The 14226-nt window shown below is 65.6% G+C and overlaps 3 protein-coding genes across 4 annotated transcripts; 2 read left to right on the top strand and 1 right to left on the bottom strand.

Moving 5' to 3' along the window:
* The first annotated feature begins 126 nt into the window (after positions 1 to 126).
* Positions 127 to 4383, top strand: WDR6 (WD repeat domain 6). Its single transcript, XM_030458663.1, has 6 exons — positions 127 to 193; positions 274 to 2683; positions 3020 to 3115; positions 3313 to 3429; positions 3628 to 3746; positions 3838 to 4383. The coding sequence occupies exons 1-6, from the start codon at positions 127 to 129 to the stop codon at positions 4326 to 4328; spliced, it is 3300 nt and encodes a 1099-aa protein (XP_030314523.1). The 3' UTR covers positions 4329 to 4383.
* Positions 4384 to 4967: 584 nt separating this feature from the next.
* Positions 4968 to 8835, bottom strand: DALRD3 (DALR anticodon binding domain containing 3). Its single transcript, XM_030458339.1, has 13 exons — positions 8665 to 8835; positions 8298 to 8584; positions 7961 to 8223; positions 7651 to 7709; positions 7430 to 7552; positions 7040 to 7110; positions 6784 to 6842; positions 6594 to 6676; positions 6394 to 6517; positions 6222 to 6280; positions 6009 to 6122; positions 5707 to 5775; positions 4968 to 5485 (listed from the first exon to the last, which is right to left on the bottom strand). The coding sequence occupies exons 1-13, from the start codon at positions 8833 to 8835 to the stop codon at positions 5366 to 5368; spliced, it is 1602 nt and encodes a 533-aa protein (XP_030314199.1). The 3' UTR covers positions 4968 to 5365.
* Positions 8836 to 11790: 2955 nt separating this feature from the next.
* On the top strand, positions 11791 to 14226 carry NDUFAF3 (NADH:ubiquinone oxidoreductase complex assembly factor 3). 2 transcript variants are annotated; one of them, XM_030458341.1, is made up of 5 exons: positions 11791 to 11808; positions 13049 to 13241; positions 13325 to 13391; positions 13556 to 13656; positions 13745 to 14226. In XM_030458341.1, the coding sequence occupies exons 2-5, from the start codon at positions 13140 to 13142 to the stop codon at positions 13838 to 13840; spliced, it is 366 nt and encodes a 121-aa protein (XP_030314201.1). In that variant the 5' UTR covers positions 11791 to 11808; positions 13049 to 13139; the 3' UTR covers positions 13841 to 14226. The 2 variants fall into 2 exon arrangements, with proteins under 2 accessions (XP_030314201.1, XP_030314200.1); XM_030458340.1 differs by lacking the exon at positions 11791 to 11808 and adding an exon at positions 12756 to 12792.

Below are 14226 nucleotides of genomic sequence, written 5' to 3'. Positions count from 1 at the left end.
GCACCGCCTGAGCGTGCTCTGGGGGCGTGGCGGCGCGGGCTGACCAATGAGCGGCGAGCAGAGCGGGGGCGGGAGGGGCCCAGCCAATCAGCGGCGAGCTGGGATGGTGACGGCTCCGCTGCCAAGATGGAGTCGGCGGCGCTCGTGGCGCCGGTGACGGCGCTGGAGTTCGCGGGGGACGTGCTGCTGGCGGGTGAGCGCCGGGATGGGACCGGCACCGGGGTGGGCACGGGCACCGGCAGCGGGGCGGGCGGCTTACGCACTGTCCCGCAGGTACCGGCCCGGAGGTGGCGGCGTTCCGGTTGAGCGGCGGCGGGTCGCCAGCGGGCCGGCGGAGCGTGCTGCGTGAGGCCAGCGTGCAGGGGCTGAGGGCCGAGCCCGGCACCGGGACAGCGGTGCGGGTTGTGGCCTTCGGCGGGCGCTGGCTGGCGGTGCTGGCGGTGCGGCGGTGCGGTGCGGGCGGCGAGGGGGTGCTGACGGCGTGCGGCGGTGGGGCGGTGCGGGAGCTGGGGGCGTGGGTGTGGGAGGCGCGGTGGGCGGTGGGCGGGCGGCTGGCGCTAGCGCTGGGCGGTGGGACCGTGGGGCTGTACGAGTGGCGGGGCGGCGGGCACTGGCTGCGGTGGGCCGGCTGCGGCGGGGCCGGGGCGCTGCGCTGCGCCGTGCTGGCGGGGACGGGCTGGGAGCGGCTGGCTCTGGCGGCGGGGACGGCGGCGGGGCCTGTGGTGGTGTGGCGGGCGGCAGAGGCGGCGGCCCCGCGACGGCGGCTGCTGGGGCACCGGGGCGCGGTGCTGGCGCTCTGCTACTCGGCGCCGAGGGGGTTGCTGGCCTCCGCCTCCGAGGACCGCAGCGTGCGGCTGTGGGCGGTGGGCGAGCTGGGCGGGGAAGGGAACGGGAACGGGGAGGGCTCCTGCCTGCTGGTATGTTATGGGCACGGGGCGCGGGTGGCAGCCGTGGCGTTGCGGGGACCATGCCTGGTCAGCGCCGGGGAGGACGGAGCCTGCCTGGAGTGGGACGGCGGCGGCGGCGTGCGGCGGGCGCGGCGGGGTCACCACGGAGCTCTGCGCGCCGTGGCCCTGCGCCCCGCCGGCGGCTGCCTCGCCACGGGCGGCGACGACGGCGGCGTCCGGCTCTGGAGGCCCCAACGGGCGGCCCCGGTGGTGGCGGCGGCGCTGGGGGCCCCGGAGCGGGCGCGGGCCGTGCTGCTGGTGGGACCGCGGCAGGTGCTGGTGCTGGGCGAGGCGGGCGGTCTGTCGGCCTACGAGACGGCGACGGAGCGTTGGTTGCCGGTGCTGCCCCCCGCCGCCGTCGGGCCCCGGGGGATGCTGGCGGCCGCCCCCTTACCCGGCGGGGCTGAGGTCCTCTGCGCCCTGGGCACTGGCGACGGCCGCATCCTCCTCTTCGCCCTGGGCCGACCCGGGGCCGCCGCCGAGCTGAGGCTGTTCGAGGGGGCCGTGCGTGGGCTGGGCTGGGCCCAACACCCAGGGCTGCCCCCCGCTGCCACCTCCCTCCTGGCCTCTGGGCCTGACGGGGAGGTGCTGTGGCTGGATGTCACCCACTGTCCCGGCCAGGTGCCCCAGGTGCAGCTCAGGGGACGTTACCAGCTGCCCCCCTGCAAGCAGCGCTGGCACACCTGCGCAGCCTTCCTGCCCCAGGGGGGACTCCTGCTCTGCGGGGACCGCCGGGGCTCCCTCCTCCTCTTCCCTTGCAGCAGCTCCCTGGGGCAGGCTGCAGGAAGCACTGGCATCTCCAATGGCAGCCCTGATCTGGTCAGTGAAGACTCCAGCAGTAACTCAGAGCACTCTTGCTTGCTGCACAAAGAAGTTCTTCCCCTTGAGAGCCCGCTGTCCTTACTCTTCGGGCTCCACGGGAAGACAGGGGTTACCTCAGTGACCTGCCATGGGGACTACATTTACAGCACCGGCCGGGACGGTGTGTACCGGCAGCTCCGCCTGCAGGGCCAGCAGCTGGAGGTGCTGCAGAAGCACAGGCCCTGCAAGGGGCTGCAGTGGATTGAGAAGCTGTGCTTCACCCCAGATGGGGACCTGCTCGTGCTGGGCTTTCATGCAGACAACTTTGTGGTCTGGAGCAGCAGGACTAACGAGAACCTCCACTGCATCCCCTGTGGCGGGGGGCACCGATCCTGGAGCTACTGCAGCAGCTCCTCAGACGAGGCCTTCGCCTTCATCAAATGTGGGGATGTGATGCTGTACCACCACGAGGCCAAGCCCTGTGAGCAGCAGGTGCTGCTGCCGTCCCTGCATGGTCGGGAGATCTCTTGCGTGAGACGCCTGGGGGCAGTGGGGATGCCCGGCCACCCTGCCCTTAACGTCTTCATCACTGGCAGTGAGGACACCATGGCCTGTGTCCTGGCCCTGAGCGAGGGCTCCCGGGCGGCCATACCCCTCACCCGGCTCACTGACCACATCTCCAGTGTCAGGGCGCTGGCACTGGCCCACACTGCAGGACCCAGCGATGAGGGCTTTGACAAGGGCTTGTCTGCCCTGCTTTTCTCTGCGGGGGGCCGGGCACAGATCGAGTGCAACCGGGTGGTGTGTGCCAGGGACCCAGCCTCCGAGAGCAGTGTGGCCTGCCAGGTCATCCATGTGGCCTCACACCGGCTGGATGAGCACTGGGAGCGGAAGAAGAACAGGCACAAGCTTGTCAAGATGGATCCAGAGACAAGGTGATGCTCAGGGACCATCTGAGGCAGGGTTAGCAGTAATGGCAGTATGGGAGGGTCCTGGGAACCTCGCTGGCCTCCGCTGAGATATCTGCTCTGCGTGGCTGCAGGCTCAGCCAAGGCAGAAGCCAGCTTGGCTTTAGGTGCATATTCCTGGTGTCCTGTGTTCAGTGGCTGAGCCTTGTGGGGCTTTTGGGGTTAGACAAAGACTCTGTCTTTCCTTTCGCTTCTTCCAAACTATGTCTCACTCTGAGCTCAGGCTGCTGTATTGGGCCATTCTCTTCCCTAGAGACACAGGTGTCACTTGAGGCATTGGTGAGCATCCTATGTTTGCTGCAGGTACATGTCTCTCTCAGTCATGCCTGATACTAGCTCTGAGCAGCTGCCAACGCCCTGGAAGTTCCTGGCTGCTGCCTGCAGTGATGGATCAGTCCGGTGAGGAGCTGTCGAGGGGCTTTGCAGGGAGAACCAAGCTGGGGATGGCAATGGGGGACAGGAGCAGAGCAAGCTCCATGAGGGAGGCTGCTGCTGGGGATGTGGCTGGCCCTGAGCTGGCAGCATGGTGAGAACTGGGGGCAGAGGCACCAAGAGCCGCTTTCTCCCAGATCTGACTTCCCTCTGCTCCAACCCAGGGTCTTTGGGCTGCTGGAGGCTGCCCAGAAGCTAGTCCTGGTCGCTGAGTCGTTTCACCATGAGCGCTGTGTGCTGAAGGTGGAGGCATTCCTGCACACGCAGGCAGGAGGGGAGAGGTGAGCCCCAAACATTGTGCTGTACCCACCAGTGCTCTGGGGAGAAGTGTTCCTCCTGGCAAGAAGGGCAGCTGCAGAGGGAAAGGAAAAATCAGCCTGCAGGGGCTGTTCTGCCACTTCCCTGGATCTTGGTGGGACTCTGGGGCTGCCCATCACAGGGCTGTGGCTGGAGGCCACCCCCCAACACTTCTCTTCTAGGAGGCACCTCCTGTGCAGTGCAGCCACTGATGGCAGCGTCGCCTTCTGGGACATCACCAGCCCCATCGCGGAGGCAACGACTGCCCTGCACCGAGCGGAGGGAGAGCTCCAGCCCCTGGGTGGGTGCTGCTGCTGGCAACTCTGCTCTGCCCCCCAGCCCACCCTGGTGGCTCCTCTGGTTTCTCTCCTGACTGTGTCTATCTTCCTCAGCCCTAGGCTCCCCGTTGCTCACCATCATGGCCCACAGCTGTGGTGTGAACAGCCTCCACATCCACATGACGCTGGAGGGACAGTACCTGGTGGCCAGTGGCAGTGATGATGGCTCCATTCACATCTGCCTGCTGAAGGTGACCCTGAGTGGGGGTGAGGTGACAACAGGAACCTGCATGCATGTCCTGCAGCGGGTGGCCAAGCCCTGCGCCCATGCCGCCCACGTCACGGGCATACGGGTGCTGCGACCGGACCTGCTGCTCTCTGCCTCAGTGGACCAGCGCCTGACACTGTGGCACCACAGCCCGGGCAGGCTGGACCCCCTCAGCACCACCTTCTTCCATGTGCCTGACTTGGCTGAGCTGGACTGCTGGGAGGTGGTAGATGCTGGGGGGATGCTGCGGTACTGCTGTGTGCTCTGTGGGTATGGCCTGGAGATGCTGCATGGCATAGCCCCCCCCAAGTCCCCTCTGCCAGAGGCTCCCTTGTGACAGGGCAGGCTTGTGGTGCTCCCCTGGGAAGGGCACCCTGGACTTGTGTTCTGCCTGTCACCCCATCCTGACGTGTCCCATCTTGAGGGGCACAGCACAGACATGTCTGGGTGCTCTAGAGTGACCATCTCATGGGAGAAGGCAGTTCGTGGAGCCTGCAGCTTCCCAGGCAGTAAAAGACAAGTGGCAGTGGTGAACATCAGTTCACCATGCCCAGAAGTTCCTCCTCCCCAAGGTATGGGGGACTCATGTTCAGGCTTTCTAGCCCCAGTCCCAGAGAGGAATGTGAGGACCATGCCCAGCCCTGGGAGCTCGTAGTCAGGTGCTGGTTTGGCACATGGCAGGGTGCAGCTTTGTCCTCCCTGGAATAGGGCCCTCTGTGAACAGCCCTGGGTACTGGGCTGAACGGAGTAGGGACACTGACCCCTGTAGGGGGAGAAGGTGGCTGTACCAGCCTTGCCCTGGCCACTCTGCTCAGTGCATCCCCTCAGTGCTGCCCTGAGCCCTGCAGGTTGGTCTTGTGGAGCAGCAGGACCCATCAGGGCAGAGGGAAGGACAATCAGTTGGATGCAGCCTGAGCCCTGCAAGGTGGGGAAGAGTGCTCTGTGAGGGTCAGACATACGCAGTGTTTGTCCAGCAACAAGTGTATTGGACCCCAGTACTGGGGCCACAGGAGCTCCCTGCCAGCACGGAGCAACCATCAATAAACAGCTTTGGGAGAAGAGGCTGGTGCCTGGCTTTGTGGTGACTGGTCCCTGGTACTTCCCCAGCCTGGCTCACAGGGTGTCTCAGGTGTCCTCTCTGCTGCTGCTGTGGATGTGGCAGGCAAACCCCTCTCCCAGGTGGGGCACAGCTGCAGGGTGCAAGTACCCAAACCCTCAAACAGGAGAAGTTCCTGTGTTGCTGAGGCACAGTCTGAGTCCCTGCTTGACAGCGGGGCAGCCGCTCACCCTGCAGGGGAGAACATCCCCTTGTCCTTCCCCTCGTGGTACATTGACCTGGTGGCTGTCACCGTTGCATGGTTCTTCAGTGGTGGCTCAGATCTGGCTGAGAGGAGGGAGGTGCAGAGTTGCCAGTGCACTGTGGAACATTTCCCTCACAGCTCCCAGCAGCTGGAGGCGGGCAAACATCTGGTCAAAGAGGTGAGGGAGTGGCTCCTGCAGGGAGAAAGGCAGTCACTTGGGGCTGTTGGCCATATTGCCCCTTGAGAGGCTGCCCCTAGAGACACTGCTGCCTCTGCACTCTGTGTGCAGTGTCTTGCAGGGGCTGGATCACACTGCTGGCACCCCAGGGGCCATTCCCCACACAGCTGCCCCACAGCTGCAGTCCCGTTCCGGGAAAGACTTCAGGACCTGCAGGCCCAGGACATCCAACTCACCCCCAGGACATGGACCCGGTTGTAGTATGAACTGAAATCCATGCTGAGCTGGATCAGGAACTTGCACACCTGCAAGACAGAGAGCTGCTGGCACAGCAGGGTCTGGGCGGTCTTGAGCCCTTCCACAATGCAGGCATAGAAGGAGCAGCCTCCACTGTTGTGGTCTCTGTCCTCAGCACCACACCAGCTCACTGGTGGGGCATGTGGCTTTACCCTGGTCTGGGACTGCTGGAGCAGCACCCATGGGTGCTACAGAATCATAGATTCTGTAGCACATATTACTTACAGCACATATTACTTACTGCCTCTGTGTTAGCTGTGATCCGAATCCCCTTGCTGGACGCGGGCAGCTCTGCTGCCTGTTGCAAGACTTCAGGGAAGGGCAGAAGATAGTTGAAAAGCAGAAGCCATTCTCCCTGTGAACAGGTTACATGCGTCAGGCAGGGCTGGATCCTTGGGCCAGCAACATCCCTGCAGGTCACACAGATGCCTGCATTCCCCATCTCAGCACTCACCTCTTCCCGGAGGCAGGAGAAGTTCAGTTCTGACACTGGTGGTAGAGGTGGATACATGCCTAGGAAGGAGGTGGGAGACTGTTGCTGTGCCCAGAGAATGCCCTGTGGCTGCAGGCACAACAAACAGCCCAGAAGCAGCCGACAGAGGAGGGTTTGTGGGGCTGCTGTTCACCCTGTTCCACAGCTCGCTGGTAGGTGTCAAAGAGTGTGGCCAGGCGGGCGCAGTTGTACATCACAAAGGCACCACTCTTGGTTCCCTTTGTTGAGATGCTACTGTCCTCCAGGTTGAGGGTGAGCTGAGGTAAGAGAGATGCTGCAGTCCAGGTTGCTCAGCTCAGAGCAGCTCATGGCTCTATGCAAACACTGTCCTACCTGACTCCGGTGGGCAGTGCTCAGCATCTCAAATCTGATGGCAGCTGCTGTGAGAGTATCGATCACCTCGGTCCAGGCCTCATCTGTGGAGAACACAGGTGGCATCAGGCACAGCTCACTCCATCCCTGTGTGCTGTCACCCCAGCACCCAGGCAGCACCTGTGTGTGGAGCTGCAGAGCAAACCCTCACCTTGTGCCAGCTCCCCATACTTCATCACGGAGGCTTCATACATCTGGCGCTTTCGGAGCCTGGTGGAGACACAGACACTCACAGACACCACCCTTGGGGGGTGGAAAAGCAGAACAGAGGGATGCACAGAACTCTGTGCACCACCAGCTCACTTGCTCAGCTCTGCAACGTGGCTGTTTGGGTGCCTGTGGGGCTGGGCAGAGCACTGGCAGCCTTGGCACGCAAGTGGAGGAGTGTGCACCTTGCTGCAACTTACTGGAAGTACTGGTCTGCCCCAACGGGTGATGAGGGGTTTGTCACCTTCACTGGCCCGCAGACAAGGTATTTCTGAAAAGAGGAGAGGTTGGGGATGAAGTGAAAGACTCAGAAGTTCCACCAAAATGCAGTGCAGAAGAACTGGGCTAAACCCACCCATTCTAGGTGTGTCCCCATAGTTTTCTCCTGCCCCTTCTTCTTTAACACTGAAATCCTAAAGGCAGAGAGGCTGCTCCACCCCCTGAGCAAGAGCCTGGAGGGGCTGCCAGGGGAAAAGGAAGCCTCACAAGTGGACAAAGCTGGGCCTCAACATTCACTGAGGGGATTAAAGGAGGTTGGCGGAGCACAAGGATGCCGGGGGCCCCAGTGAGGAGGGTGGGAGGCTCCTCACCTGCAAAGTTGTGTGGGCTCCTGGATCCAAAATCCTCCAGAGCAGATCCAGCTGCTGCTGCTGGAATTCGTCCTCGCAGTTCACGACATGCACAATGCTGCAGCAGTTCCCCAGGCCTCCAGCCTGCAGTGGAGCACAGCAAGGAGGTCAAAAGCCATTGTGTGACAGAAGGGAATGACATGTGGAAAGCAAGAGGTGGGCAGCACTGCAGGGTTCCTTACCATGCCCTGCAGAACAGCTTGCTGCAGCTCAGCCAGGGACCGCAGCTTCCCCTCTGTCACTGAAAGGGGGAAGGACACTCAGAATGCATCAGGGGGGCTTGCTGCCACCCCTGACATACGGCATCGTTGGGTCTGACCAGGATATCTTCATTTCTGGCTCAAACTGGACTGAAGGGTAATAAGAGGAGAAAATTTGGATCTAACCCCCCTTTACTTTCTGTAAAAGTGACTGGGGAAAAAACTTAGTGGGCCTATTTGTGGCCATTTGCCCCTGCTGTCACACCAGAGCTGCTGTTCACAGAAGGCTCACCGAGGAGGACATCTAGGTTGGGGTCATAGCCCACCAAGCCCTGCTGCTCCACAAAGCTCCTCAAGTGCACTTTGCAGATGACACCCTCGGGCAGCGTGGCTGTGCCTGTCACACAGGGAGACCGTCCCAGTGCTCGCTTCAAGGCTGAGATGGCATCAGAGAGTGGCGAGCTAGCGGAGCTGGAGGGCCAGTCGACGCGGAGCTGCCGCAGGACCTCCCGGTTCCCCTCCTCAGGGACGGCAGGGACCAGGCAGACGCCGACCCTGCGAGAAGGGCAGTGAGAGGCGGGCGCTGGCGGCAGGCGCCGGGCGGAGCGCAGCGGGGTCCCGGCACTCACCCGTGTGTGCGCAGGAGCTGTGCCAGGTGATCGGCGAGCAGGAGGGTGCGGAGGTGGCGGGGCCGGAGGGCGGCGGGGCCACGCAGGGCCGGGCAGTGCAGCAACACCCACCCCGCCGGCTGCCCCGCTGCGGGGGCTGGGCCGGGCGAGGGCCCCAGCAGGCGCCGGAAGGCTTCGGGGCGCCGCACCTGCACCTCCAGCCCCGCCGGCGTCTGCCGGCAGTCCCGCACCCCCAGCACCCCCGGGCCCCCCAGGGACCTCACGCCCGCCACGACGTCAGCGGGCACCTGCGGGGCGAGGAGGCGAGCGGGTCAACTCCCACCCGCGCCGGCCCCTACCCCCGCACCCCCACCCTGTTCGGGCCTACCTGCCCCCCGGGGAAGGCGGCGGTCAGCGCGGCCCGCGGCGCCAGGAAGTCCCGGTGCCGCAGGTTACGGGCGCCGCTCTCCTTCACCCAGAGCGCGGCGGGCCGGCCCAGCGTCGCGTTCAGCGCCCGCAGCGTCGCCGCCACCCCCGGCCGGCCCTCCCCCGGCTCCATGGGAGCGCACCCGCCGCTTCCGCCGCCGCAGCCCGGTAGTGGCGTCACGGCGACCGCTCCCGGGCGGCCATCTTGGGGGCAGCGGGGGTTGCGAAGCCGCCATGATATGCGTGGCCGACAATATGTGTCAGCCATAATGGGTGTGGCGGAACGGAGCGCCAAGGGAGTGCTGTACTGTGCCGGCGGGGGTGTCCGTCCAGACTCTGCCACCCTCCGGAAAGGCCTCGGGGAGGGGGACAGCCCCTCGTACAGTGTTACCCCAGCACGGCCGTGCCGTAGCAGGGCCAGAAGTAGCACCCTGAGGGGAGGCCACAGGGGTGGCCACTGGTGCAGGCTGATGGGCTTCCACCCGCACCCCCGGGTTGGGGATCGGGGGCTGCTCCAGCCCGGAGAGGATGGGGCACTGCTCCTCAGCCCCCTCAGAGCTTCATCTGCCTGTCCCCAGGCAGAACCAAAACCACCGGCAACCAAGCAGAAGCACCACTGGTAGCTGTGATGGGTTAGAGAGGCCCAGGTGGTTGCCACTACTTCAGAGGAAATAGCCGAGAAGCGCAGCCAAACCACCACCAGCATAGCACATCCAGCCCCAAGGCCCAGGCTGACCCTGACGGCTGGTGGCCACAGGGCAGCTGGGTCCCTGTGAGGGGGTTGGTATTCCTGGGCAGGTGGATTTGGATGGAAAGTGTGAGGCAGACTCTGGCTGCAGGCATAGACTGACCAGTTAAGCCTCACCACCCATGAGGCCCCCAGGGCTTGGCTGTGGGGTGACAAGATGGTTGAGGAGCTTCATCATCAGGTGCAAGGTGCAGTTTGCCATCACAGCTGGGCTCTGCAATTATGGGCAATGAGATGTGGGTGCTGTGCTCTCTTCTGAGCCTGCCTCCTACCTCAGCTCCAGCTGCCAGCACATGAACAGTGTCCTGCTCAGCAGCCCCAGGAGGAAGGAGTGGGAAATTATTAGATTTCACCATCATGGTCTTGGTGACATCTGCAGAGCCGAGCTCCTCCAGGGTGGTGGTGTCTTGAGCACAGGGCGAGGCCCATGCTGCCTGGTTCCCTTAACAGTGCAGGCAGCAGGGGCCATTGCTCCTTTCCAAGGCTGCAGTTGAAGCCATCTGTGATCTGGGGACAAGGGCACTGGCAGAGCCCCCCATCCTTGTGCCACCAGGCTGCTTGGTGAGGAGCAGGTACCCAGGAAGTGCTGAACCCCATCATGGCCCCTGCAGCAGCCAAGAACACATGTCCCTGGGGACCTCCCTCCTGCCCTTCCCTTCCTGCCCTCCCCGCAGGGCCCAAACCGGTTCCTCCGGGGCTCGTGTGCGCAGGGGGCCAGGGCAAGGGCAGATCCCGGCAGCACACTCATGAACTGCATTGGCTCTGCCAGGTACCAAGGAACTTATTTTGGGGCTCCGTGGGTATATCTGAAGCCCCGGGGGGCTGTGCTGCAGCCCACATCCCGTGTGAGCCCGCAGCCCTGGGGATACGTCCCCCCCCGGCAGTGCAGGGCCGTGCTGCGGTGGGGTGCTCCCTGCACCACCCACAGCCAAGAGGTGATCTGAGAATCGCTGCTCACACCAGACCAACTGCTGACTGTCCGCAGGGCAGGAGTTGCCCAGAGCCCTGCCCAGCCGGCCGGGGGGGATGCACCCGTGTGGGCTAGAAGCTCACTCGGGACCTTGTGTCACCACTTGGGGTGAGGGTCCAGACTGGATCTGTCCCCATCCCCATAGTTCTGGGGGTCCCACCTGAGGCCTGGCAGCACAGTGGCATGTGAGGGGACTCTTGGCGGCGCCGAAAGAGCTTTGGACAGACACGACATCCCCGATGGCTCTCTGGCTGCCCGCTCAGCGGGAGTGATCGTGTCATTCCAAAGCCATCTCTCTTGGGGAGGATGAATCCTGCCCAGTCCCTGATGGCACTGGGGGGCTGCAGGGGGGTGGCGAGAGCCTGGCGTGGGCGGGCAGCGGCAGGAAACTCACACAGCATCTTGTGACTCGTGCTGCCTCGGTGCAGGTGGCCGCATCCCCGCTGTGGCCAGCAGCAGGGGCTGCCACTCAGCACGCTCTCCCCAGCGGTCAGTCCTCAGGAAGCCAGCTGCTATTTTTAGCAATCGAGGGCATGAGACAGCGGCAGAGCCCCCATCCCCGCACGCAGGGCTGAGCCGTGAGGCCAGGCACTGGCCATCCCCCATCTCAGCACTCCCCTTCTCGCGTTGTGCTGCCCCGGCACCACAGAGGTTATGCCCAGCGCCTGGCATGGTGTGGGGCAGCGGGGTGGGTGGGGGGCCCGTGGGGCGAGGCGGGGGCGCGGGTAACGAAACCCCAGGGCAGCTGGGCACAGCGGGGACAGCTGCTTTTGGGATTCCGTTGCCCGCGCCGGCGCCGTGGAGGGACGGGCACAGGGGCCACTGCCATGCCAGCCGGCAGGCCAAGGGGGAAGAGGGCGACTTACCACCAGGGACAGAGGCACAGAAGCCGCCTGGGAGCTGCAGCCAGGCCGGTTGTGGCCGGGGGTGCTGGCAGAGGCTGGAGTTGTGCCGCGGGCTCCACTGTGGGCCGGGTGCCAAGGGGAGGGCGGCGCAAGCGAGCCAAAGGGAAACGTCTCTGAACAAAGCCCCAGTGGGGCTGGAGCATCTGGTGCCAGCCCAGCAGCCCCGGCGGGGCCCAGAAATCTGAGCTGTCCCCCAGGGAGGGCACACGCCCCGACACCTGTGCCAGACAGTGGCACGGCATGGCATGGCATGGCATGGCATGGCACGGCCCCGCTGCTGCCAAAGCCACCAGCTCTCTGCCACCCGGCCCTGGCAAGACGGCTCTCGGGCATCTGACGTGGGGGAAGTGAAACTGTTCGGGGAACCCCACCGACCACACGTGGGGCTCACACGGGGCTCTCCGAGGGGGTCCCGGACTGTGCCCCAGGGTGCCCGTCCCTGCGGTGCTGGAGACTCTCGACACCGTCACGGCAGTGGGAGAGGTGCTGTCCTCGATGCTAGGGCGCTCATCACTACCTGTGGGGACTCTGGCTGGCCCCGGGTGGGCAGCACGGGGTGGGGGCGTGGGTCCCCAGCCTCAGGCCACCCCCTGTGCCCCCAGACCCCCTCCCACCTGCTCCACCGAGTGTTGCATAGGGGGGAGGGGGAAGAGGAACAACCGGGCAGCCCCGTGCTCGGGGCAGGGAAGGCACGGCGGCAGCCCAGGGGGCTCAGCACCGGCTGGCAGCAGAAGCCCCACGGCGGGGCACACACTGTACCGGGGGCTCGGAACTGGGGCAGAGCCGTGCCCAGCTGTCCGGGGCAGCCTCGGGGCACAGCGGGGGGCAAGGCGCGGGGACCGGCGGGAGCCCCGCAGATGCAGGACGGGAGTGCAGCCCAGCCCCGGTCCCGCTCCCTCCCGCCGCCCCGGCCCGGATCCCCGCCGTGTGGGGGGACCCGGGCCCGGGAGCCGCCCGCCCCCCGCTCACCTCCGGCCCCGCAGCCTCCGGCGCAGCAGCCCGGGCCGGTCCGCGGCCCTCCCGGCGGCGGGAATGGGAGCGCCCGGGCGGGACCCCGCAGAACCGGGGCAGCGCACCCCGCCGTGCCCCCTCCCCCCTGGTGCCCCACTCCCGCCGTGTGGCTCATCGCCCCGCCGCCGCTTTCGGTTTCGCTCCGGCGCCGGCAGCAGCCCGCCGGGGAGCAGCAGGTAGGGGCGGGCTCGGACGCGGGGCAGTGGGGTGGTGGCAGGGCGGGGGTGTGCACGCGCCCCTCCCCACCGCCCCCCGCAGGGGGTGGCAGCCCCGGGGAGCCCCGGGCCGGCCCCGCGCCCGCCCCCGGTGCCTCGGTCCCTGCCTCTCACCGGCGCCGGCGGCGGCCGCCAGGGGGCGCGTTCGGGGCGCTGCGCTCTGCGCTTCCGGCGGCGGCGCGGCCATGGCGGTGGCGGCTCTGCGGGCGCTGGGCCCGGCGGCACGGCGGGCGGCGGGCGGGTACCGACACCGACGCTGGGGCTGTCACCCTGGGGCTGGGCAGGGGCCTTCGCTGTGTGGCCTCCGGGGCGGTGCCCGTGGGGCCGACGGGGTGTAACTGTGGGTGTCCGTGGGGCTCGCAGCGGCGCTGAGCACGGGGATCTTGTGTGGGGCTGCAGGGGGGAGCTGCGGGGTGGCCGTGGGGCTGCTGTGGGGAAGCCGTGGGGCTCGCTGTGGGACTCGCCCCACAGGTCCGAGCCACTCCTCTTCCCCGCAGGGTGCCATGCCGGGCTCACCGCCTCATCCCAGCAGACGATGAGCTCTACCAGCGGACGCGGCTGACGGTGCTGCAGCCGGAGACCCCCAACATGATGTTCGTCGAAGGCTACACCAACCGCGGCTTCACTATCAGTGGGGATCTGGTGGTGGGGCCCTGCGCCATCCTGCCCCGTGCCATCCTCCAGTGGAACGTGAGTGCCCAGCGGTGTGACAGGGACTGCTCAGCCTGCCCCTGGGGCGTCTGCCCCACTCAGTGCATTCCCTGTCCCCACAGGTGGGCTCCTACAAGGACATCTCGCACGAGAGTCTGTCGCTGTTCCGGCTGCTGGAGCCCCAAATAGGTACGTGGGGTATCTGGGGCCCCGTGCAGTCAGGGACACGGCTGGGCAACTCTTCCCTCATCTGGGCTTCTGGGGGCTGGTGGCCCCTGCAGGGTGGGCAGGTCGGGGCCAAAGACGCCCAAGCACGCCCCTGCCCATTCTTTGCGGTCTTTTTCTGGTTGCAGAGATCTTGGTGCTGGGCACAGGAGACAGGGTGGAGCGGCTCCACCCCGCCGTGCTGAGGCAGATGCGGCAGTGTGGGATCGCAGTGGAGGTGCAGGACACGGTGAGAGGAAGTCGTGTGTCCCGCGGGGAAGGGCTGTACCTGCTGCCCGAGGGCTGGGGCTTCACTCCCTCCCTTTTCTGTTTCACAGCCAAACGCGTGTGCAACCTTCAACTTCCTAACAAGTGAAAAGCGCAGGGCAGCTGCCGGGCTCATTCCTCCACGGGCCGTCTACACGGGGATGTAGGCACTGCCCACCACAGCTGTGGGCTGAGTGGCTCCTCCCTCGCCTGCCTGGAGCCCTCGAGCCTCACTGCTCCCAGTGGAGAAATGCTTCAAACCTCGAAAGGTGCCGGAGCTGGTGGTGGCTCTGCACACCAGGGAGTGTTGTGAAGTGCGTGGGCTCAGCTATGCCCCGAGGTCCTGGCCTCTCAGCCTCCTGAGGGCTGGAGGGCACTGCAGCACCGCACCTACGGCCCTTGCCTTCCTGCTGAGGTGGTGCCCGGTGCCTCAGCAGCAAGAAGCCATGGCCCCGGGGTAGGGTGGGGGCTGATGATGGGGTGACCTGCACGCCCCTGGGCACGTTTTGAGCTCTACAAGGAAAATACACATAATGTGGGTGGTACAGAGTGA

Source organism: Calypte anna, chromosome 12, assembly GCF_003957555.1.
Source record: "Calypte anna isolate BGI_N300 chromosome 12, bCalAnn1_v1.p, whole genome shotgun sequence".
NCBI classification, from domain to species: domain Eukaryota; kingdom Metazoa; phylum Chordata; class Aves; order Apodiformes; family Trochilidae; genus Calypte; species Calypte anna.
This window is presented reverse-complemented; position numbering and strand designations above follow the sequence as displayed.

What these genes read in the sequence shown, in the direction of transcription:
- NDUFAF3 (XM_030458341.1), top strand. Translation starts at nt 13,140, where the DNA reads ATGATGTTCGTCGAAGGCTACACCAACCGCGGCTTCACTATCAGTGGG. An exon ending in GCTGCTGGAGCCCCAAATAG is followed by an intron (nt 13,392 to 13,555) that starts GTACGTGGGGTA and finishes TTCTGGTTGCAG; the next exon opens with AGATCTTGGTGCTGGGCACA. An exon ending in CAGTGGAGGTGCAGGACACG is followed by an intron (nt 13,657 to 13,744) that starts GTGAGAGGAAGT and finishes TCTGTTTCACAG; the next exon opens with CCAAACGCGTGTGCAACCTT.
- DALRD3 (XM_030458339.1), bottom strand. Translation starts at nt 8,835, where the DNA reads ATGGAGCCGGGGGAGGGCCGGCCGGGGGTGGCGGCGACGCTGCGGGCG. An exon ending in GAGCCCACACAACTTTGCAG is followed by an intron (nt 7,111 to 7,429) that starts GTGAGGAGCCTC and finishes TCCTCTTTTCAG; the next exon opens with AAATACCTTGTCTGCGGGCC. An exon ending in GGGGCAGACCAGTACTTCCA is followed by an intron (nt 6,843 to 7,039) that starts GTAAGTTGCAGC and finishes TGTCTCCACCAG; the next exon opens with GCTCCGAAAGCGCCAGATGT.
- WDR6 (XM_030458663.1), top strand. Translation starts at nt 127, where the DNA reads ATGGAGTCGGCGGCGCTCGTGGCGCCGGTGACGGCGCTGGAGTTCGCG. An exon ending in TGCAGTGATGGATCAGTCCG is followed by an intron (nt 3,116 to 3,312) that starts GTGAGGAGCTGT and finishes GCTCCAACCCAG; the next exon opens with GGTCTTTGGGCTGCTGGAGG. An exon ending in GGGAGAGCTCCAGCCCCTGG is followed by an intron (nt 3,747 to 3,837) that starts GTGGGTGCTGCT and finishes TATCTTCCTCAG; the next exon opens with CCCTAGGCTCCCCGTTGCTC.